This window comes from Nyctibius grandis, chromosome 6 (genome assembly GCF_013368605.1).
Source record: "Nyctibius grandis isolate bNycGra1 chromosome 6, bNycGra1.pri, whole genome shotgun sequence".
In the NCBI taxonomy this organism is placed as follows: domain Eukaryota; kingdom Metazoa; phylum Chordata; class Aves; order Nyctibiiformes; family Nyctibiidae; genus Nyctibius; species Nyctibius grandis.
Genome location: NC_090663.1, coordinates 49,504,192 through 49,520,484, shown reverse-complemented (window position 1 = coordinate 49,520,484; position 16,293 = coordinate 49,504,192). Strand labels below are relative to the sequence as shown.

Below are 16,293 nucleotides of genomic sequence, written 5' to 3'. Positions count from 1 at the left end.
TTGTGCATAGTAGTACTTTATACAAGATAATAATTAAGGAACTCTGTGACTCTGTGTGAAGTAAAAATCCAATTGACTTTGGTAAGAGCAAAAGTTAATTCTTGGGCCTTAATGGCTCTAATGACTGATGATTTTACAATACTAAATAATGTTTATTAGTTATTGCTTGTTATAAATTAATACATAAAATAACTCAGATACTATAAAAAAGCAGAAAGAGAATCTTTTGGGCAGGTCTTTCCCTGTAAATAGTGCTTGACACATGCCAGACAAAATGACTGTTGGAATCTGAAATATTGGTTTATTACTACTTTTCAGACAAATGAAAATGAAATACTATTTTCACTCAGTAAAGTTGTTAAAAATAAGCAATAATAACATGCCTATCATTTTCCTGTGTTTTTGAAACTGTTGGATTGCCATGGAACACTGTTATGTGGTGCTGCTTTATTTTCACGGGGAATCCATTCAAAGTGTCTTGATCAAAGAATTTAAAAACTCGCAAGAAAACACTTTTTTCTAAGTTGAAAGTAATTACTTTCTCTAAGTTAATTTTTCTTGTTAATTAAATTCTTCTGAAAAGAAACTAATTCAGTGAATACCCTGACCTGCTAAGGAGTAGTGCGTTAATTTTTTAAGCAGTTTGAATGGACATTTGAAGAAATCCACTTCAAATTATGTTAGTTTTTATCATCTGTTCAATGTAAGACTGCAGATAATTACAAGACTGAGACATGTTTTGCTGTAATTTATAGGATAATTGAAAATAATAGGATAAATCGGATCTCTCCGTTAACATTTTACGGACTCAAAACACTTATTCTCCTGTAAGTATTGAATAAGAACCAAAAGTGTTATTTAAAAGAAGAGAACAAAAAGGGCATATATGTATGAAAACCTTTTTATAATGACTGTGCTTGCTCACCACAGAGTGCTAGCAGTACACCTGTGGCTTTTTCTTACCCCCAGGCAAGATGTGCTGGCATAGGAGGATTTTGGCATCAGCGGACATGCAACGTCTGGGAAAGTATAGGGAGATGGGTGGGAAAAATGGTAAAAAGACAATGCCACTGAGAAGACAAGGATATGGAAGCTGCAGCAATGGGTACCAGTTGTTCTCTAGAGTCGTGGTGCAGGAGGCGGGGGTCCCAAAGCTCCTGCCCCCAGCAGCAGCCTGGCCTCCCTCCCCAAGACCCTGTCCGTGACCTGCCGCTGCCCTCTCCAGCCCCAAATGCAAGGGACCCTCTTCCCCTCGGAGGGAAACCTCCCTTCATATCCCCCCTCCTCCATCACCAACAGAAGTTATGTGTTATGAGAGAATAGTCAAATTATTTGTATTGACTTGCTGTGTTTTATTTAAAAAACAGTGAAGTGAACATCTTTCCTTTACCTGGTAATTAACAAGTTAAGGATAAAATACTGCTCTGCAGAATGCCACAGGGAAAATATGTAGAAGTTTAAGAAAATAATACTACCTCCAAGACTATGAGAAATGAATCAAGCTTTGACTGCCTTTTTTTCAAAAGTACAAACATAAAAGACATTTTTTTCTATAATGTAATTTTTGGCAATTATAGCCAGCTATACTATTATTCTTTTTTTTTTTTTCAGAGAGATGATGAATAATTCTCTTGCTCGTTTGCCTGATAAACCTCTGTGCCAATATATGCCAAGACTAAACTGGCTGTAAGTCTGCCTTATTTCACTAGAGAAATGTTATTTTGTTGTCTTTGTGCAGCGCTTCCACGCCACTTTTTCTAATGGGATGCTGGATTTTACAGCATGCCTGCTGCATCACTGCAGGGTTGATGACCTGAAGTCATCAATTAGGTGTGCAGAAATATTAGATGTCTGGTTCCCACTCTCTTTTGTACAGTCACGAAATTCTGGTAGTATTTTTCTTTAATTACCTTAGAATAGTTGCCTGAATTTATTTTCAGTGATTGATGTTTTGTTTTTATATCCCAGAGACCTTGAAGGCAACCATATCCATCATGTAAGAAATGTCACTTTCATCTCCTGCAACACTTTAACTGTACTGTAAGTAATAGGACATGCTGGCCAGCCAGAGTGAGATATGCTTGTGTTGAACAGTCAACTGATTCATTACAGCTAATATAAGTTTCCTGAGTATCATGGTTATTTAGATCTCAAGAAGATTAAATTGAAATGTTTGGTTTTAAATGAGCGCCATACAGCATAAGCACTGCTTACATTTATAGCAAAGTTCAGAGTTGATATATACAACCGTATGAAGCGATTTTGAGAGATGTTAAGATTTAGAAATTTTCTAGGAGGCAAAAATCTCATAATAAAAAGCAGCAAACATACAAAATACATAGCTTGTTTCTTCATTTTAAAGGCTTTGAATGGCTGGTTGGTTGACTGGCTCAGCAATTTTAGAATTTTCCCCAAAATTTCTTCAGTGATGTTGCAATCACCTTCAGAAAATCCCTAAACTTTTTGCTAGATTAGTATGCTCCATGGCACCTGTCATTTTCAATTTTTAGCTCCTCTGTGGTACCGATATTCTTGGCTTTCTCTTTGCTTTTAAAATCCAGGTTGTTTATTTAAGGAGCAAGCTCAGTGGCAGACGAAATACAGGTGAAGGAAAAGTTGCACAGCCATGTGCCTGTGTCTGAGATGTGGTTAGGTCACAAGCCTTCCAGCCCACTTAATCTTCCTTCTGCCTTCAGCCAATTTACACCAGCCTCCTACGGGGGTTTATGTGTGTATATATATACAAACACATACATGCATAGGCAGTATAAGTTATTTATTGAATGGTAAAATGGTAAGATTCTACATCTGATTAGCTTGTTAACTGAATTAGGCAAATATTTGAAGATTCAGAGAAAAGAGAATTTTTAAAGTTTACGAAAAGTTTTCTCCAAAACCAAATAGATGTCAAGAAGCAGCAAGATAAGTTTGTTTTATTCTTTCAGGGTGATGAGACGAAATAAAATCATCTCTTTAAGTGAAAACAGCTTTTCTTCTCTCCTGATGTTAGATGAATTGTGAGTTGATTTCTTCTCTTACTTGTACAAGTCACAAAGTTTTATAATTTACATTGCAAACATCGTTTATCATAAATTCTATTTCATATAACATGCTCTGGAGATAGCACCCATTCTCAGGGGTTTTTTCTGTATATGTAACAGGGAAGAAATAGTTGATAAAATACATACTCTGTGAGTATCAATAATATTGGGGGTTTTGCTCATAAGAACATTATGTTCCCTGAATAGAATCACACTAATTAATCTTAAATCACCAGTGTCTTTTAGACTGGTTTGATAGTTTCAGTCAGACTGAGACCTTTACTCCTCTGTCCACAATTATTTAGATCTGTGTTTAGTGAAAGTAAGCAGACAGGTAGAGAGAAAAAATGAAGGGAAAGATGCAGTGCTGGCTAGCCCATGTGAGAAAATTCCTATCATGAAACAATAAATTTAATTTATTTCTAAGCTCTTACAAGTCAAGTTAAGGGTATTTGACTTTCTTTTTGATGTAAATATGATAATAATAAATTATGTATCTACTGGCATATCTGAACTAACCAGACAAAGAGAAATCTGGTGGGTCTAGCTTCCCACCTTGCTTTAACAGCATTATTTCATAGTCAAAGTTTCTGACAACCTATATAATAAATAATACCTGGCAAACAGAATAACACTGTGTGTCTTGAAATTGCAAAACTGTTCAGTAAAATTACTGAGCCTAGTAAGAACTTACTATATCCTACCTGTGGCTGTTTCTGCAGAGATTTGGCTAGCAACAAGATTGAATCACTTCCTCCATATATATTTAAGGATCTAAAGGAGCTTTCACAACTGTAAGGATTCTTGATTATTATTATATATAACTGTATGTTACTTATTTGATATGATGCTTTCAGTCATGAATGCTGGGAAAGAAGAGAGCACCTTTGTTTGTATGTGTCATTTAGGTTCTGCCTAAAAAAATACTTATCCCAAAAGTAATTTTATGTAAAATTTTGCCCAGAATAGTTTTGTAAAAGATGTCTATTTTCATGTCCCAAAACATACCAAGTTCAAATTCTACCTTTTTCTAGATCTGGTTAGCATATACAAAAAGAGCTATGCTAGCTGTATCATGAGAAATTAATAATTTGATGGGAATGCTTAATGTGATATCAGTATTTGGCTCTAAAAATAGATTATAAACATGTAAGAGAGCATCATACAGGTGCCTTGTTTGCGACAGCTTTTTTCCTGTGAAAGAGTTCCAAAAAAGCATAAGGTATTATAAAATCAGAAAGACATTCTCCTGTTTTCCCATGACACGTATATAGGCAAATTCTCAAACGCTGCTGCTGACAAGTCCCAGTCTTTCTTGCATAATCTGAAAGAGGCACGAGTCACAAAATTGAAAACCTCTCTGGAGGAGAGAAGCTGGTATGTGGAATAACTTATTTCTGTGCTTTTCCAGCATCCTTGGGATCCATCACAATACACTGGGGCAACCAAATGTGTACAGCTACATTTATTGAGTTTGCACATTTTAGTTACAATATCAAAATGAAAACATAAGGAAAAGTTATAGGGCAAAGAAAAAGGGGATGTACCTAGAAACACTTTTGCACAGAGTGATAGCATCTAATGCTAATGTCTGTTTTTACATTCCGCTGCCTTTGTCTCTACTTGAACTCACATGAATGATTGCAAAAAAATAGATTTTAGCAACTAGCAAAATCAATTGTAATTTATTTCTAAATGCATGCAGTTCAGCTAGGTTCTTTTACTTGAAAGACAAGTCTGGGAAGTTTAATAACTAAATATTTCTATAGTAAAAATCTTTAAGCATCAGGTTGGGGGAGGCAGTTGTGTGTGCGTGTGTGTGTGTGCGTGCGTACGTGGCAATAGCACGTCTGTGAAGCACCTGAGTACTCTTTCCACTGGCTTAGCGAGCTGAATAACACTAAATGAATGTTACTACTTGCAGCTGTAACTGCCAATTGTACAAGTCCTTTCTACAGGACTGGAAAAGCAAATGGATTATGTAGTTTGACTTTATTTTTAGAACAAGCTGTAAGGAAGATGTACAAAGTTACTTATGTCTATGTTGTATTTACAGAAACCTTTCTTACAACCCAATCAAGAAAATACAAATAGACCAGTTTGATTTTCTAATTAAACTCAAATCCCTGTAAGTATCAAGTTTTTATATTTTAGCTATATTTTCTTTGTGATTACGCACATCTCCTTCACAAGGACATGATCCAGAATATGTTTATAAGAAATTGCCCTTGAAGTAGTTTATAGTTTTGTTCATGATCCTCAACACTTTGATCCTGGAAAATAATTCCTAGCAATACTCAAATTTTCCTTCCTGAAAATGCTGGTTTCATAATGGAAATTTTTCCAACAAAAAGATATCATAAATTCAGCTTAGAGAAGGACGTTGTCTTTTCTGCTATTACAGAACAAGATTAATGCAACCCTCATTTGACCTTGCACAATTTGTTCACAGGGCTTAAGGGTCATGCAAGGTCCAGTTGGGGCTATTAACACAATGGGCAGGTACCATTATCATATATAAAGACAGGAATTATAAAGGAATTTGACATATGTACAAGTATGGGGACACATTTCTGTTCTTACAGTCTACTGCTAACACCCTGAGAAGAACAATATAAACCATGTCAGAGGGAGGTAGGACTTTTACAAATCTTTTTGAAGAGTTTAGGCGAAGTTTTTTGGGTACACTAACACAACAGATAGAACTTTAATTCTGCCAGCAGAGCTCTTCCTAAAACTGTGTGATACTACAGTGACCATCTTGCAAATCTGAAACTGTTCTGTGGCATATTTAAGAACATCTTCATGGGCCACTGCACCTCTGCAATAACCAGCTTGGTAGAGCACGGCATTGGTTCTTGTCCATCATCATTTCAAAATGGTTGTGGAGATGCAAAAAAGAGATGTCTCCTTGGACAGAGAATAATAGGAGTTTATAAATTAGCCCCTGAGCTGCAGCCAGCAGTGCACATGCCTTTGTTGATCAGTTCAGCTTCCTTACAGTGATTTGGAATCCAGTGGCCAAATTCACCTAAATTTGGTAAATGGCTAACAACCTGATAATACTAAATCTGTACAAGTTTCATGAAAATAAGAAGCTGAGCACAGAAAAGAATAATGAATTACCTCGCTAACAGGCTAGAATATACATTTTATCTGTTATTTAACACCAAAGAACTCATGCAATTGACTGACCACAACCTTCCGCATTTTTAAGTTGAGAAAGATGTTAAATCTTGAGATAGATCTACAGGAAACTGTATGTTTCAGCAACCAGTTCGTAGACGACCTGTTTCCTCTTTCCTAGTCTAAAATAGTAGGAATAGCTGGGAAAAGCACACCCCAGGATTCATTGCAGTGCTTAAATAAAACTATCAAGTTTCCGTATTTGTGGCTTTATCCTTGTCTCCTAGCAAAACTGCCCACCAGCCCAAAGCACCTAACCAGTAAGACTGGTACCTTTTTCCACTTTTGCCTAAATGTGCCCAGAACTCATGGGAATATTACGCTCAAAGATTGAATGGTGAATTCAAATAAGGCTCCCCACAAGAAGAACCAAAGACCTCTGATCAGTTGCAATTTAGAAGACATGTTGCACATCTAACCAGTGGATGGGATGGACTAGAAGAATGCAGAGATTAAAGTTTTAAAATCTCCACTTACACAGTTACACTTTACTGATCTAGCACTGCAGGGGAAACAATAATGCTGTTTTCAATATATTAAAAAAAAAAAAAAAAAGAAATCCCATCTATGTGTCACAAGACAGCCAGCGTTTTCCCTTACATGCCATGTTCTGTGTCCCAGCTTCCTGCTGCTCTTGACACAATGAAGACTAAATTCCTGCAGTGGTTTGTTTGTCTAGTAAAGCACTCCCTAAGATAAAAACCAGAAGAGACATGTAAAATATTACTGTTGGAACAAGCTATTATTTTCACAGAGATGATGGAAGAACATCAGTAGACAATGCTTTGGAAGGGCAACATAATCGGAGATTGCACTGCTGAGAGCACTAAAAGAGCATTCTTCATGATTTTGGAAGAACAGCAAGTTTATTAGAATTAACTGCAATTCATTTTATACCACTTTAGCTTTTACGCAGACTTTCTGTTCAAGTTTCAAAGGGATGGAATAATAGATGCAATTAAAGTTCGTCTCTAGTTACATATAATCATAGAAACACAATTAAACACTCATAAAGTTTGTTCTTTCACTACTGAGTTTCTATTGACTTTTATTGAGAGTATATTGTTTACAGCAGCTTGGAGGGCATTGAAATTGCAAACATCCAGAGAAGAATGTTCAGACCCCTGAGAAACCTTTCCCACATGTAAGTAGATTATTCCAGTTTGCTTTCTTTGTCTGAATTTTACAATTTACAGAACACCGAATAATTAGGAACAGAAGTGTATGAAAAGCAGCATGTGAGCTGTTGTCAAATTTGACAATTTTTAATTAATTTTTCTTCTTTCAGAATATGTTTTCTGAATAGTTACTAGAGAGTTGTGATGTTCTGGTAACCAAGCTAGAACCATCTCTTATCTGTTTTTCTTTCTCACAACCAGATATTTTAAGAAATTCCAGTACTGTGGATATGCCCCTCATGTGCGCAGCTGTAAACCGAATACCGATGGGATTTCATCGCTTGAGAACCTTTTAGCTAGCATCATACAGAGAGTGTTTGTCTGGGTTGTATCTGCCATCACCTGCTTTGGAAATATTTTTGTTATCTGCATGAGGCCTTACATCAGATCAGAGAATAAGCTCCACGCCATCTCAATAATGTCTCTCTGCTGTGAGTACTCCATGCATAAAACTAAAAGAATATTGTTTTAGTCTGCTCATAGCATGTATGATATTTGTTGTTATAATATAATGACATATTTCCAGCCCTGGATTAACTGAACTTTCATGCAGTTGCAAATGATGATACAAAATGCTGTGTACCTTATGCATCAGGAGGTCTCCTTAGATGCTGCTTTTGTTTTGTACTAATAGGTAGTTGATAAATTCCAAAGGCTTCACGTTTGATTTTAATGCTGCGGGTATTGTGTCAAATTCACACTTTCTTCAGCAGGAACAAATAAAATTTCAAGTTTTTCAAAGCCCATAAACATAAATTTTACTATGCATTTTTGAGTAAATGGCAATTTTCATGTGTAAACATTATGCTCAAAATAGTTATTCTATTTTTCACATGAGCAAAAGGTTACTTATGCAAATACAGAAAATCAATCACTCCTAGCTCCCCAATATTAAGAATTACTTTTTTTTTTTTTATTTTTGTCCTAAAAGCAAGACAGGTTTATGGACAAACTATTTGGCAGTGCAGTCACCATAATCTCAAGTACCCTGTCTCAATGCAGGAGAGTCTACAATTCACAATTTCACAAATGCAATTAGTTGCTTTTGAAAAGTGATTGTTAACAGTGTATAAAATAATTGCAACGTTTCTAAACACCACATGTCAGCGATTTTTGAAACTTTGTTGTTTCCATGGGAACAATCTGAATAGCATGCAAAACTTCTAGCCAAAATACCTGAGAAGCCTTCAGCTCTACGTTGACAGCTCCTCTTCCGTTGCTAGTCTTAGAAGACTATGCATATCAGTTTTGAACTAGCACAAGGTGGACAAACCAAAACTAAACTTTGAATCTAGCAGAGATGCCCTACTCAACGCAAATTATCTTAAGCCAAATGTCAGTATCACAAGGAATAAGACTGAATGAAAAAAGGATTGCAAGAATATTTCATAAAAATGAAGCCATATCTTCTTCTACTTGCAAACCAATTTTATCTGAGCTTCAAAAAATCAGGCTGGAAACAAGTATGAAACAGACTGCCAGTCCAAATGAAAATTAAAAAAGGATGAATAGAACTGAATTATACTGGCTTAACTGTAATTCACAATAGCATTCCAACTATAATATTGATTTTGTATCTATATGTCAGCTGACTTATAAATATGTACTCATATATACATGTGTATGTCTATTTTCCAGTAGACATGCACAGAGAGAATGGGAAATTCAGATGTGTAAATAATGATGTTAAGCACTGTGCCCACAGGTGCTGACTGTCTGATGGGAATATACTTATTTGTGATTGGAGCTTTTGATCTTAAATATCGCGGAGAATACAACAAGCACGCTCAGTTGTGGATGGACAGTACTCATTGCCAGTTGGTGGGATCGCTGGCTATTCTGTCTACAGAGGTGTCAGTATTGCTGTTGACTTACCTGACTTTGGAAAAATACATCTGCATAGTTTATCCTTTTAGGTGTTTGAAGCCCAGAAAATGCAGGACAATTTCCATTTTGGTTCTTATCTGGATAATTGGGTTTGCTGTTGCTTTTATCCCACTGAGCAATAAGGAATTTTTCAGGAACTACTATGGCACCAACGGCGTCTGTTTTCCTCTTCACTCAGAACAATCAGAAAGTTCAGGAAGTCAGATTTATTCTGTTGTCATTTTTTTAGGTAAGTTGCATTTCTTCTTTATATATAATTATAGCTGTAAATGAACTTAATTCTCAAACAAAAAAGATAGCTTTGCTGTAGTGTTCACACCTCATGTTTAGATGCTCCAGTAAGCAGTTAAAAGACTTTTTCCAGCCTGACTATTTTACTATATTAGATAGATACTTACGTATCTTAAAATGCATGAAGGGCTGAGAAAGTAGAAAGAAATTAATGGCCATTAAGTTCCTGAATGAACAGACTTTCTCAGGGAAGTAGAGCAATGATAAGACCAGAGGAGAACTACGCAATTTGGATCAGATGGCAGCCATTTATGAGGTGATGATGAATGAAATAAACACCTGAGTAGTAGCGAAAATTCAGCGTTCAGGTGAATATAGACTCAGACCTTCTGGCCGCTTAATTCTATGGGACTAGCAGTTTCGATGAAACGTTTTTCTTTACTACCCAGCCTGCAAATAGGTGATGTGAAATTGCCATTATGCTGTTAAATTATAAGTAATTTTAACTTCTTAAACAGGTGTAAACTTGGCAGCTTTTATCATCATTGTGTTTTCCTACGGGAGTATGTTCTACAGTGTTCACCAAACAGCTGTTACGGCTACTGAAATTCGGAATCATATTAAAAAAGAGATGATCCTTGCTAAACGTTTTTTCTTCATTGTATTTACTGATGCACTATGTTGGATACCCATTTTTATTCTGAAACTCCTTTCTTTACTTCAAGTAGAAATACCAGGTATGTCCTTTCTTTTGTGAGGCTGTTTCAATTGTATCTGTATGAAGAGTCGTTTCTACTTCAGAAGAAAAAGAGTTTAATATATTGAACTATATTACTCTAATGAACTTTGTTATATATCTATATATATGCACACACAAAATAATGAACTCTATAGTTTTACTACTGCATTGAACTATATTACTATAATCATCAAAGATTAGTCACCTTTGAGTTAGCCAAAAAAACCCCAAAATTCTAATCATTCAAGTCTGTCTCCATAGAGTATCTCTAAAATGTACAAAATGTATCTGAAAACCAAGGCTTGAATTGCACTGGCTTTTCTCATCTTACGGCTTTTGCTGGTTCTGTTGCCTAAATATGGCTCAAGACAATACAATGTTTCCTACCTTGATTTAACAATATAATTCTTATCCTGAAATAAATTTCTTTTACAAACTGGTACTTAGAGTTCAAAACATTAAGTTAGATTAAGTTGTACTTACCTTATTTATACTATGAATATATCCCATGTAAAAATAGCGTAATCTAAAATATTAAAAATTGCACCTTATTTTTCTCCTTCTCTTCGCAATACCAGTACATGCCAGAAAAATAGCCTCTTTATGCAGGGCTTCTAAACCCTGTTAGAAAGAACATGTGAACATGAACAGTACCATCAGCAATTCAGACTCAACATACAGATATATGTCACAATACTACATTGGTGAGAAAACATTTTAGCTCAGAGAATATTGTCTCATGTGCTGACCAGAAGCGTTGGGAGTTACCTATTCAAAGATTTGACTTATGTTTCCAATGTCTGAAAGTTACGTTGATTATGTCAAATATTTTCAGTTATTTTAAATCTTCGAAAATGCTTCTTCATGAAGTTATCAAACCACCTAAGAAATTTTAAAGAAAATATTGTGAAAAGTAGAAGCAGATGTATTCTGAGTCAAGAAACCTTGAAGAAATCTTGCTGAACCACAGGGTGATCTTGGGTTCCGCAAATGAATGTTCTGCATTCGATAAACCAGATTAAACAGTAATTTAAAGAAGTTCCTTAAGGAAGTTTTTAACCCCGTTTGATAGCATTTCTTTTTTTCTTTGGGGATACACTGTGACAGCTTTTGAACTAACCACCTGCTTGTTTCCAAAACTGTAGCCAATGTGATGAGCATCAATAGGAATGTATTCATACTTTGCAACAAAGTCATAAAGCCAGAGAGTAAGGGGGGGAAGGCAGAGTGAATTAAGGTTTTTGTGCAGCTTGGAACAGTTCTGTAATTGTTTTATAAATCAAACCGTGCAATGGACGGCACCCACTAACATCTTTCAGCACTTTAATCCTGTCGCTTTTCCGTCTGCCCCTCAGGTAACAAGCTGACTTATCTCCCAAACAGTAATGATGAGAAGGGGGTGCTGGCAAAATGCACACAGACTCTGATACAGGCAGGAGAGCAGGAAACCTTCAGAAAGGAAGACAGTGTGAATACAGAAACTCTTACCAACAGGGCAAGAAGGAAGTAAGGAGGATGCATACAGTGCCCTTTGCTGGGGGGAGAATGGAGAAGTCCTGGTACAGAGGAGAAAACCAGCCTCTGAGGGCATACAGGGACTGGAGGATATTTCTTTGCAGGAGGATAGGACATTGGGGACATCATTAGGATCGGATGTCACCAGTCACAGGAAGAGGATGGGGAACAGAGATCACAGGAAGAGACAGGGAGCAGAGCAGAGACAAAAAGTTTTGGGGCAAGAAAATGGGGCTCAGCCAGAACAAGAAGTGTGCTGGAGCAAATAGGAAGCTATGGTACAGAACAGTAAGAGGGATAAATGGAACTCCTGGGAGAGTAAAAAATTTCCAGTTTTGCAGGGAGTCCTGGAAACAGACAGAGGTAAGAGGGCAGTGCAAGCCTAACAGTGGGAAGAAAAAGTACCCTTTGTGACATGAACTCAGCCTAGGAGCGCATGACCACACCTCTCACTGGGAAGCTGTGCTGCATAGGCATCAAGTACTTCTGTTTTAATTAATGGGTGCAAACGCTGGAATGGATGTTACAGCTTCCTTTCTTTTTCCCTCTCTAAGGTACCATAACTTCTTGGGTGGTGATTTTTATACTGCCAATAAATAGTGCTTTGAATCCTCTTCTCTACACTTTGACTACACGACCTTTCAAAGAAATGATTCATCAGGTTTGGTACAACTACAGACAAAGAAGATCCAAAAGAGGTAAAGGCAATCAGAAAACATACGGTCCATCATTCATTTGGGTTGAGATGTGGCCAATGCATGAAATCACGCCAAAGCTAACGAAGCCTGTGCTTTGTACGGACTCCTCTGACGCTTCAGTGACTACACAGTCAACAAAACTAAATTCATACACGTAAACACATTTTGAATCTTCCCGCTGACATCTGCACTGTTAGCTTCACATCTGTGGGCTTGCTGCTTTACAGCAATGAGGAAAAATGAGGGAGGTAGGACACCTGGGCTCACATGAACTAAAGCAGGAAGAAGAGGGAGCAGCGTGTCTGTTTGACACAATAATTTTACCATCTCACAATGGTACCTGACATTTTGAGAACTCATCCTAAATCAGAATGAGAAGTCAGTTGTTTGGGTTTTTTCCTCCCAGAAGCCAGGATTGTGGGGAAAAAAACAAATTGTCATTTAAAACATCTCACCCTGAAAGCAGAATGTTTCAAAATCATCTATCTTGGGGGAAAAAAAGGTTATTTTCATTAAACTTCTTTTAAATTCCTCATTTCAACAGTTGAATTTTTTTAAGAGTTGATTGGTTTCCTCATTAAGCGTTTTTTTTCCTCCGTAAAATTTCTGACTGGCTCTATTTAGGCTGCATCAGCTCTTGAAAGCTTTAGAGAGGAACGACCCTAAGAAAAATATTTAATTTTCATAATTAGACCAGTTTATTATATTTGTCAAAGCCAAACAAGTGAAAACTTCATTCCTTTAAAAAATTTACCAACTATTTCTACTCATGTAAAGACAATCCTGAAATTGTAATGATTGTTCTAATTCAGGCAGAACCAGAAAAAAAAAAAAAAAAAGGCAGGCTTTTTTCTCAACTGAGTGTCCCCCAACTATAGTTGGTGCAAGTTTCGCCCTTCAGAAGAGCATCCCTCCCTGGAAAGACTGGAATGAGTATCCCAACATCCTGATGCTGCTCTTTTCCTCACTGTTTCTTAATGGGGTCCTGTAAGCAGCTTCCCATAGTTTGCAGACTTCAACAAATTTCAGTCTTAAGATGTCTATCTCTGTACATAGGATAATGGGAGACAGCCAAATAGAAGACTATCAGTCTTAACAGGTGTCGTGACATCTACATTTTAATCACCTTGTGCATCTGATTGGATGCATTACGGTTAAAATAATTTAAGGAGCACGGCCATTCAGCACTTTTGGGGCATTATTCTACTTCCCAGCGTTACAAGGGTAAAAAAAAAAAAATATCCCATCTGAAACAATCCTCTAGAGGCATTTCCTTCGCACATACTTACTGAAGAGAATCTTTTCCATTACGAATTACTACGACTTCCCTAGTTCTTTCAGTACCATGCTCACAGTCCGATGGCCTAGAAGCCCACAAAGGTAAAAGAAATGCTTCTTTTGCATTGATGTATTGAAGCTTTTTAAAATGAAGTAAAAAGATACTTCCAATGTTTGCACTTAACTTCTTAACAGCCTAAGAAGTAGAATTTAAAGAAGCGTGACTCACGCTTCAACTGTTTACAGAACTTTGGATTATCTTGAAATTGAAGATTAAGTATCTTGTTTCCACTGCTGTATGTTTTATTGAAATAAAAGATTATCTGCTGAACAAAAACGACTTCTTTTCCAAGTTGCTTAGCAACATTTTGGGTTGCAGGGTTAAAAAACAGCTACGGGAAATCCTGTCACGTGGATTTTCTTTAACTGAGGCAATTAATTAGAACTCAATTTAATAGAATTTGTGTACCCTGAGGGGCCAAGCCTTCTTAATGACTGCAACTGCTTTTGATGATATGCAAGGACGTCTATCCTTACCATTACTTCTGTTTTTCACTTAAGTTGATTATGGATATATTCAATGTCTTCTTTGTTTTTGAGTAACACAAGAATATTCATTATTTCAGGTTTTTTTGTAACATCTTTATTGTTTTGATAAGAAAACTACAGTTTGTCTTTTAAAAAGTCCTTCTGCCAGTAAAAAATAAGGCTGACTGACTAATAAATCATGGCATAAGCATGTTCTCCTGCAGCCTCCCATTGCATTTCAGTGTTACTTTTTTCACAGTGCTCTGGTAAAGGTACAGGAGTTTCAGTACAGCTATTTATTAGAGATTAGCGATCTTTCAGACCAAAAAGTTCTGTCAACAGGAAGCTCTAGACTAACTAGGAACTGCTTAAGGCAAAGATATAAAGTAATAGGACCAGAAAAAACTCTAACGTGCCTCCCGAGAGATGGGAGAATACATTTCACAGATTCTTTTCAAACTGATGGAAGCTTTTACAGTTCAAAATAATCCATCCTATCAGTAAACAATGTTGTTAAACTTCTACCATGCAGAGATATATGGGCCATCATAAGGCACTTAATTACAAGAAAAGATAGTGTAAAATTGTTTGCAGTAATCAAACATCTTGCAAAAAATCTGCAGCTTTATAGAAATATATTGCAATACTGCTAAAAAGGGTAAGGTCTAGGATACGGGGCTTATCTAAAGCTCATAAATAAGCCACGAGTTGCCATATTATCCCATACTCAACACGAAGAAAAAGTGTGCATAGAGAAAAACTGAAGTTAGTTCAGCAAGTTTCTCCGCAGTTGGCAGGGTTTCTGCCGGTGACAGCTCTTAAAAACAAGGGCTGACAATACCTCCTCGCGGGACGCCACTTCCCCACCACTAATGAGTTCTGGACGTACCATGCATACTAACTTTGCATCCACCACATTAGGAAAAAAAAAAAGGGGGAGAGTACTTCACGTATGAGATCGCTTGAGCTGCCACGGAAGAGTCTAACAGTCACAACTGATTCCCTAAACAAAGTTATTTTGCTCGGTGACTTACACACAACATCCAAACGAGTCATCGAGTATTTCTGAAAGAACTCCGGGCTCACGGGGAGCTGCTGAGGGAAAACAAAAATCCACGTGAACTCCCTAAAAAGGCCACTTTAAAAATACCGCCTTCCAGTCCGACACCAGCGGGCAGCTCGGCGGGACCCGGCGGAGCCGCCGCGGGGGCAGGGTCAGCCGCTGGGCTTCAGGGACTCGTACCCCTCCCGCAGCAGATCCCGCCATGTTCTGAGGAACCGGGCGTTCTCTGAGCACTTGCTGGCGAGCTCCTCCACCTGGGCCGACACGGCCGACGTCGCCTCCAGGATCTTCGCCAGGGAGAAGGCGGCCTGGAGGAACGGCAGAGAGGTTGGGGGTCGCCGACGCCCGCCCGGCCCTCCCAGGCGCCCGCCGTGAGGGCACCCCACCGCCCGCCCGCCTGCCCGCCGCGCCGGCACTCACGTCGCTGATCTGCATCTCCACCTCCTCCAGCAGCTCCCGCGCGTTGCCGGCCGGCAGCTCCGGCGGCCGCGACCCCTCGCTCCCGCCGCGGGTCCTCCGGGGCCCTGCGCCGGGCGAGCCCCCGGACACCGCCGCGGGTGGCAGCCGCCCGGCCTCGGCCATGTCCCGCTCCGCGTACCGCCACAGCCTACCGCCCCGCCCCCGGCATGCACCGGGGAGGAGCGCGTGCGGCACCGCCCTCCAGGCAGGGCGCGGGCTGGGCGTCGCGGTGCACGCCGGGAGCGGTAGTCTTTCCTGCCGCAGGTCCCGGCGGCAGCGGCTGGGGCGCGGTCCCACCTGCAGCGCCCGCCCCGCAGGGGGCACGGACCGGCGCCCCGCTTCCTCCCGGCGTCTGCCGTTTCAATATTAGACAAGTGAACCTGTTCGCACCGGCCGGAGCCGTTGCCCCGCGAGGGGAGTAGGGCCGGGCCTTGCCACCGGGAACTCTGGGAGCTGTAGTCCTGCCGCAGGGAGGGGGCGGGACTGGCGC

General features: G+C 38.8%; 2 protein-coding genes across 3 annotated transcripts in view; one reads left to right on the top strand and one right to left on the bottom strand.

Annotated features, from left to right (window-relative positions):
- The window catches only part of RXFP1 (relaxin family peptide receptor 1), a 103,358-nt gene extending 90,725 nt beyond the window's left edge, over nucleotides 1-12,633 (top strand). Inside the window, exons 8-18 of the mRNA XM_068404158.1 lie at nucleotides 756-827; nucleotides 1,612-1,686; nucleotides 1,969-2,040; nucleotides 2,946-3,017; nucleotides 3,764-3,835; nucleotides 5,098-5,169; nucleotides 7,300-7,371; nucleotides 7,607-7,836; nucleotides 9,111-9,521; nucleotides 10,042-10,260; nucleotides 12,332-12,633. Of these exons, the coding sequence (XP_068260259.1) occupies nucleotides 756-827; nucleotides 1,612-1,686; nucleotides 1,969-2,040; nucleotides 2,946-3,017; nucleotides 3,764-3,835; nucleotides 5,098-5,169; nucleotides 7,300-7,371; nucleotides 7,607-7,836; nucleotides 9,111-9,521; nucleotides 10,042-10,260; nucleotides 12,332-12,633 (1,669 nt within the window). The remainder of the gene's footprint in view (nucleotides 1-755; nucleotides 828-1,611; nucleotides 1,687-1,968; nucleotides 2,041-2,945; nucleotides 3,018-3,763; nucleotides 3,836-5,097; nucleotides 5,170-7,299; nucleotides 7,372-7,606; nucleotides 7,837-9,110; nucleotides 9,522-10,041; nucleotides 10,261-12,331) is intronic.
- Nucleotides 12,634-14,370: 1,737 nt separating this feature from the next.
- C6H4orf46 (chromosome 6 C4orf46 homolog) lies at nucleotides 14,371-15,961 on the bottom strand. 2 transcript variants are annotated; one of them, XM_068403868.1, is made up of 3 exons: nucleotides 15,765-15,961; nucleotides 15,525-15,652; nucleotides 14,371-15,373 (listed from the first exon to the last, which is right to left on the bottom strand). In XM_068403868.1, exons 1-3 carry the CDS (start codon nucleotides 15,924-15,926, stop codon nucleotides 15,364-15,366), a joined length of 300 nt encoding a protein of 99 aa, XP_068259969.1. In that variant the 5' UTR covers nucleotides 15,927-15,961; the 3' UTR covers nucleotides 14,371-15,363. The 2 variants fall into 2 exon arrangements, with proteins under 2 accessions (XP_068259969.1, XP_068259968.1); XM_068403867.1 differs by having other exon boundaries at nucleotides 14,371-15,652.
- Between the last annotated feature and the right edge of the window lie 332 nt (nucleotides 15,962-16,293).

Bases quoted from the DNA above. Each gene is read 5' to 3' on its own strand.
- C6H4orf46 (XM_068403867.1), bottom strand. From the start codon at position 15,926: ATGGCCGAGGCCGGGCGGCTGCCACCCGCGGCGGTGTCCGGGGGCTCG. The intron at 15,653-15,764 runs GTGAGTGCCGGC...CCGTTCCTCCAG, and splicing joins TGGAGATGCAGATCAGCGAC to GCCGCCTTCTCCCTGGCGAA.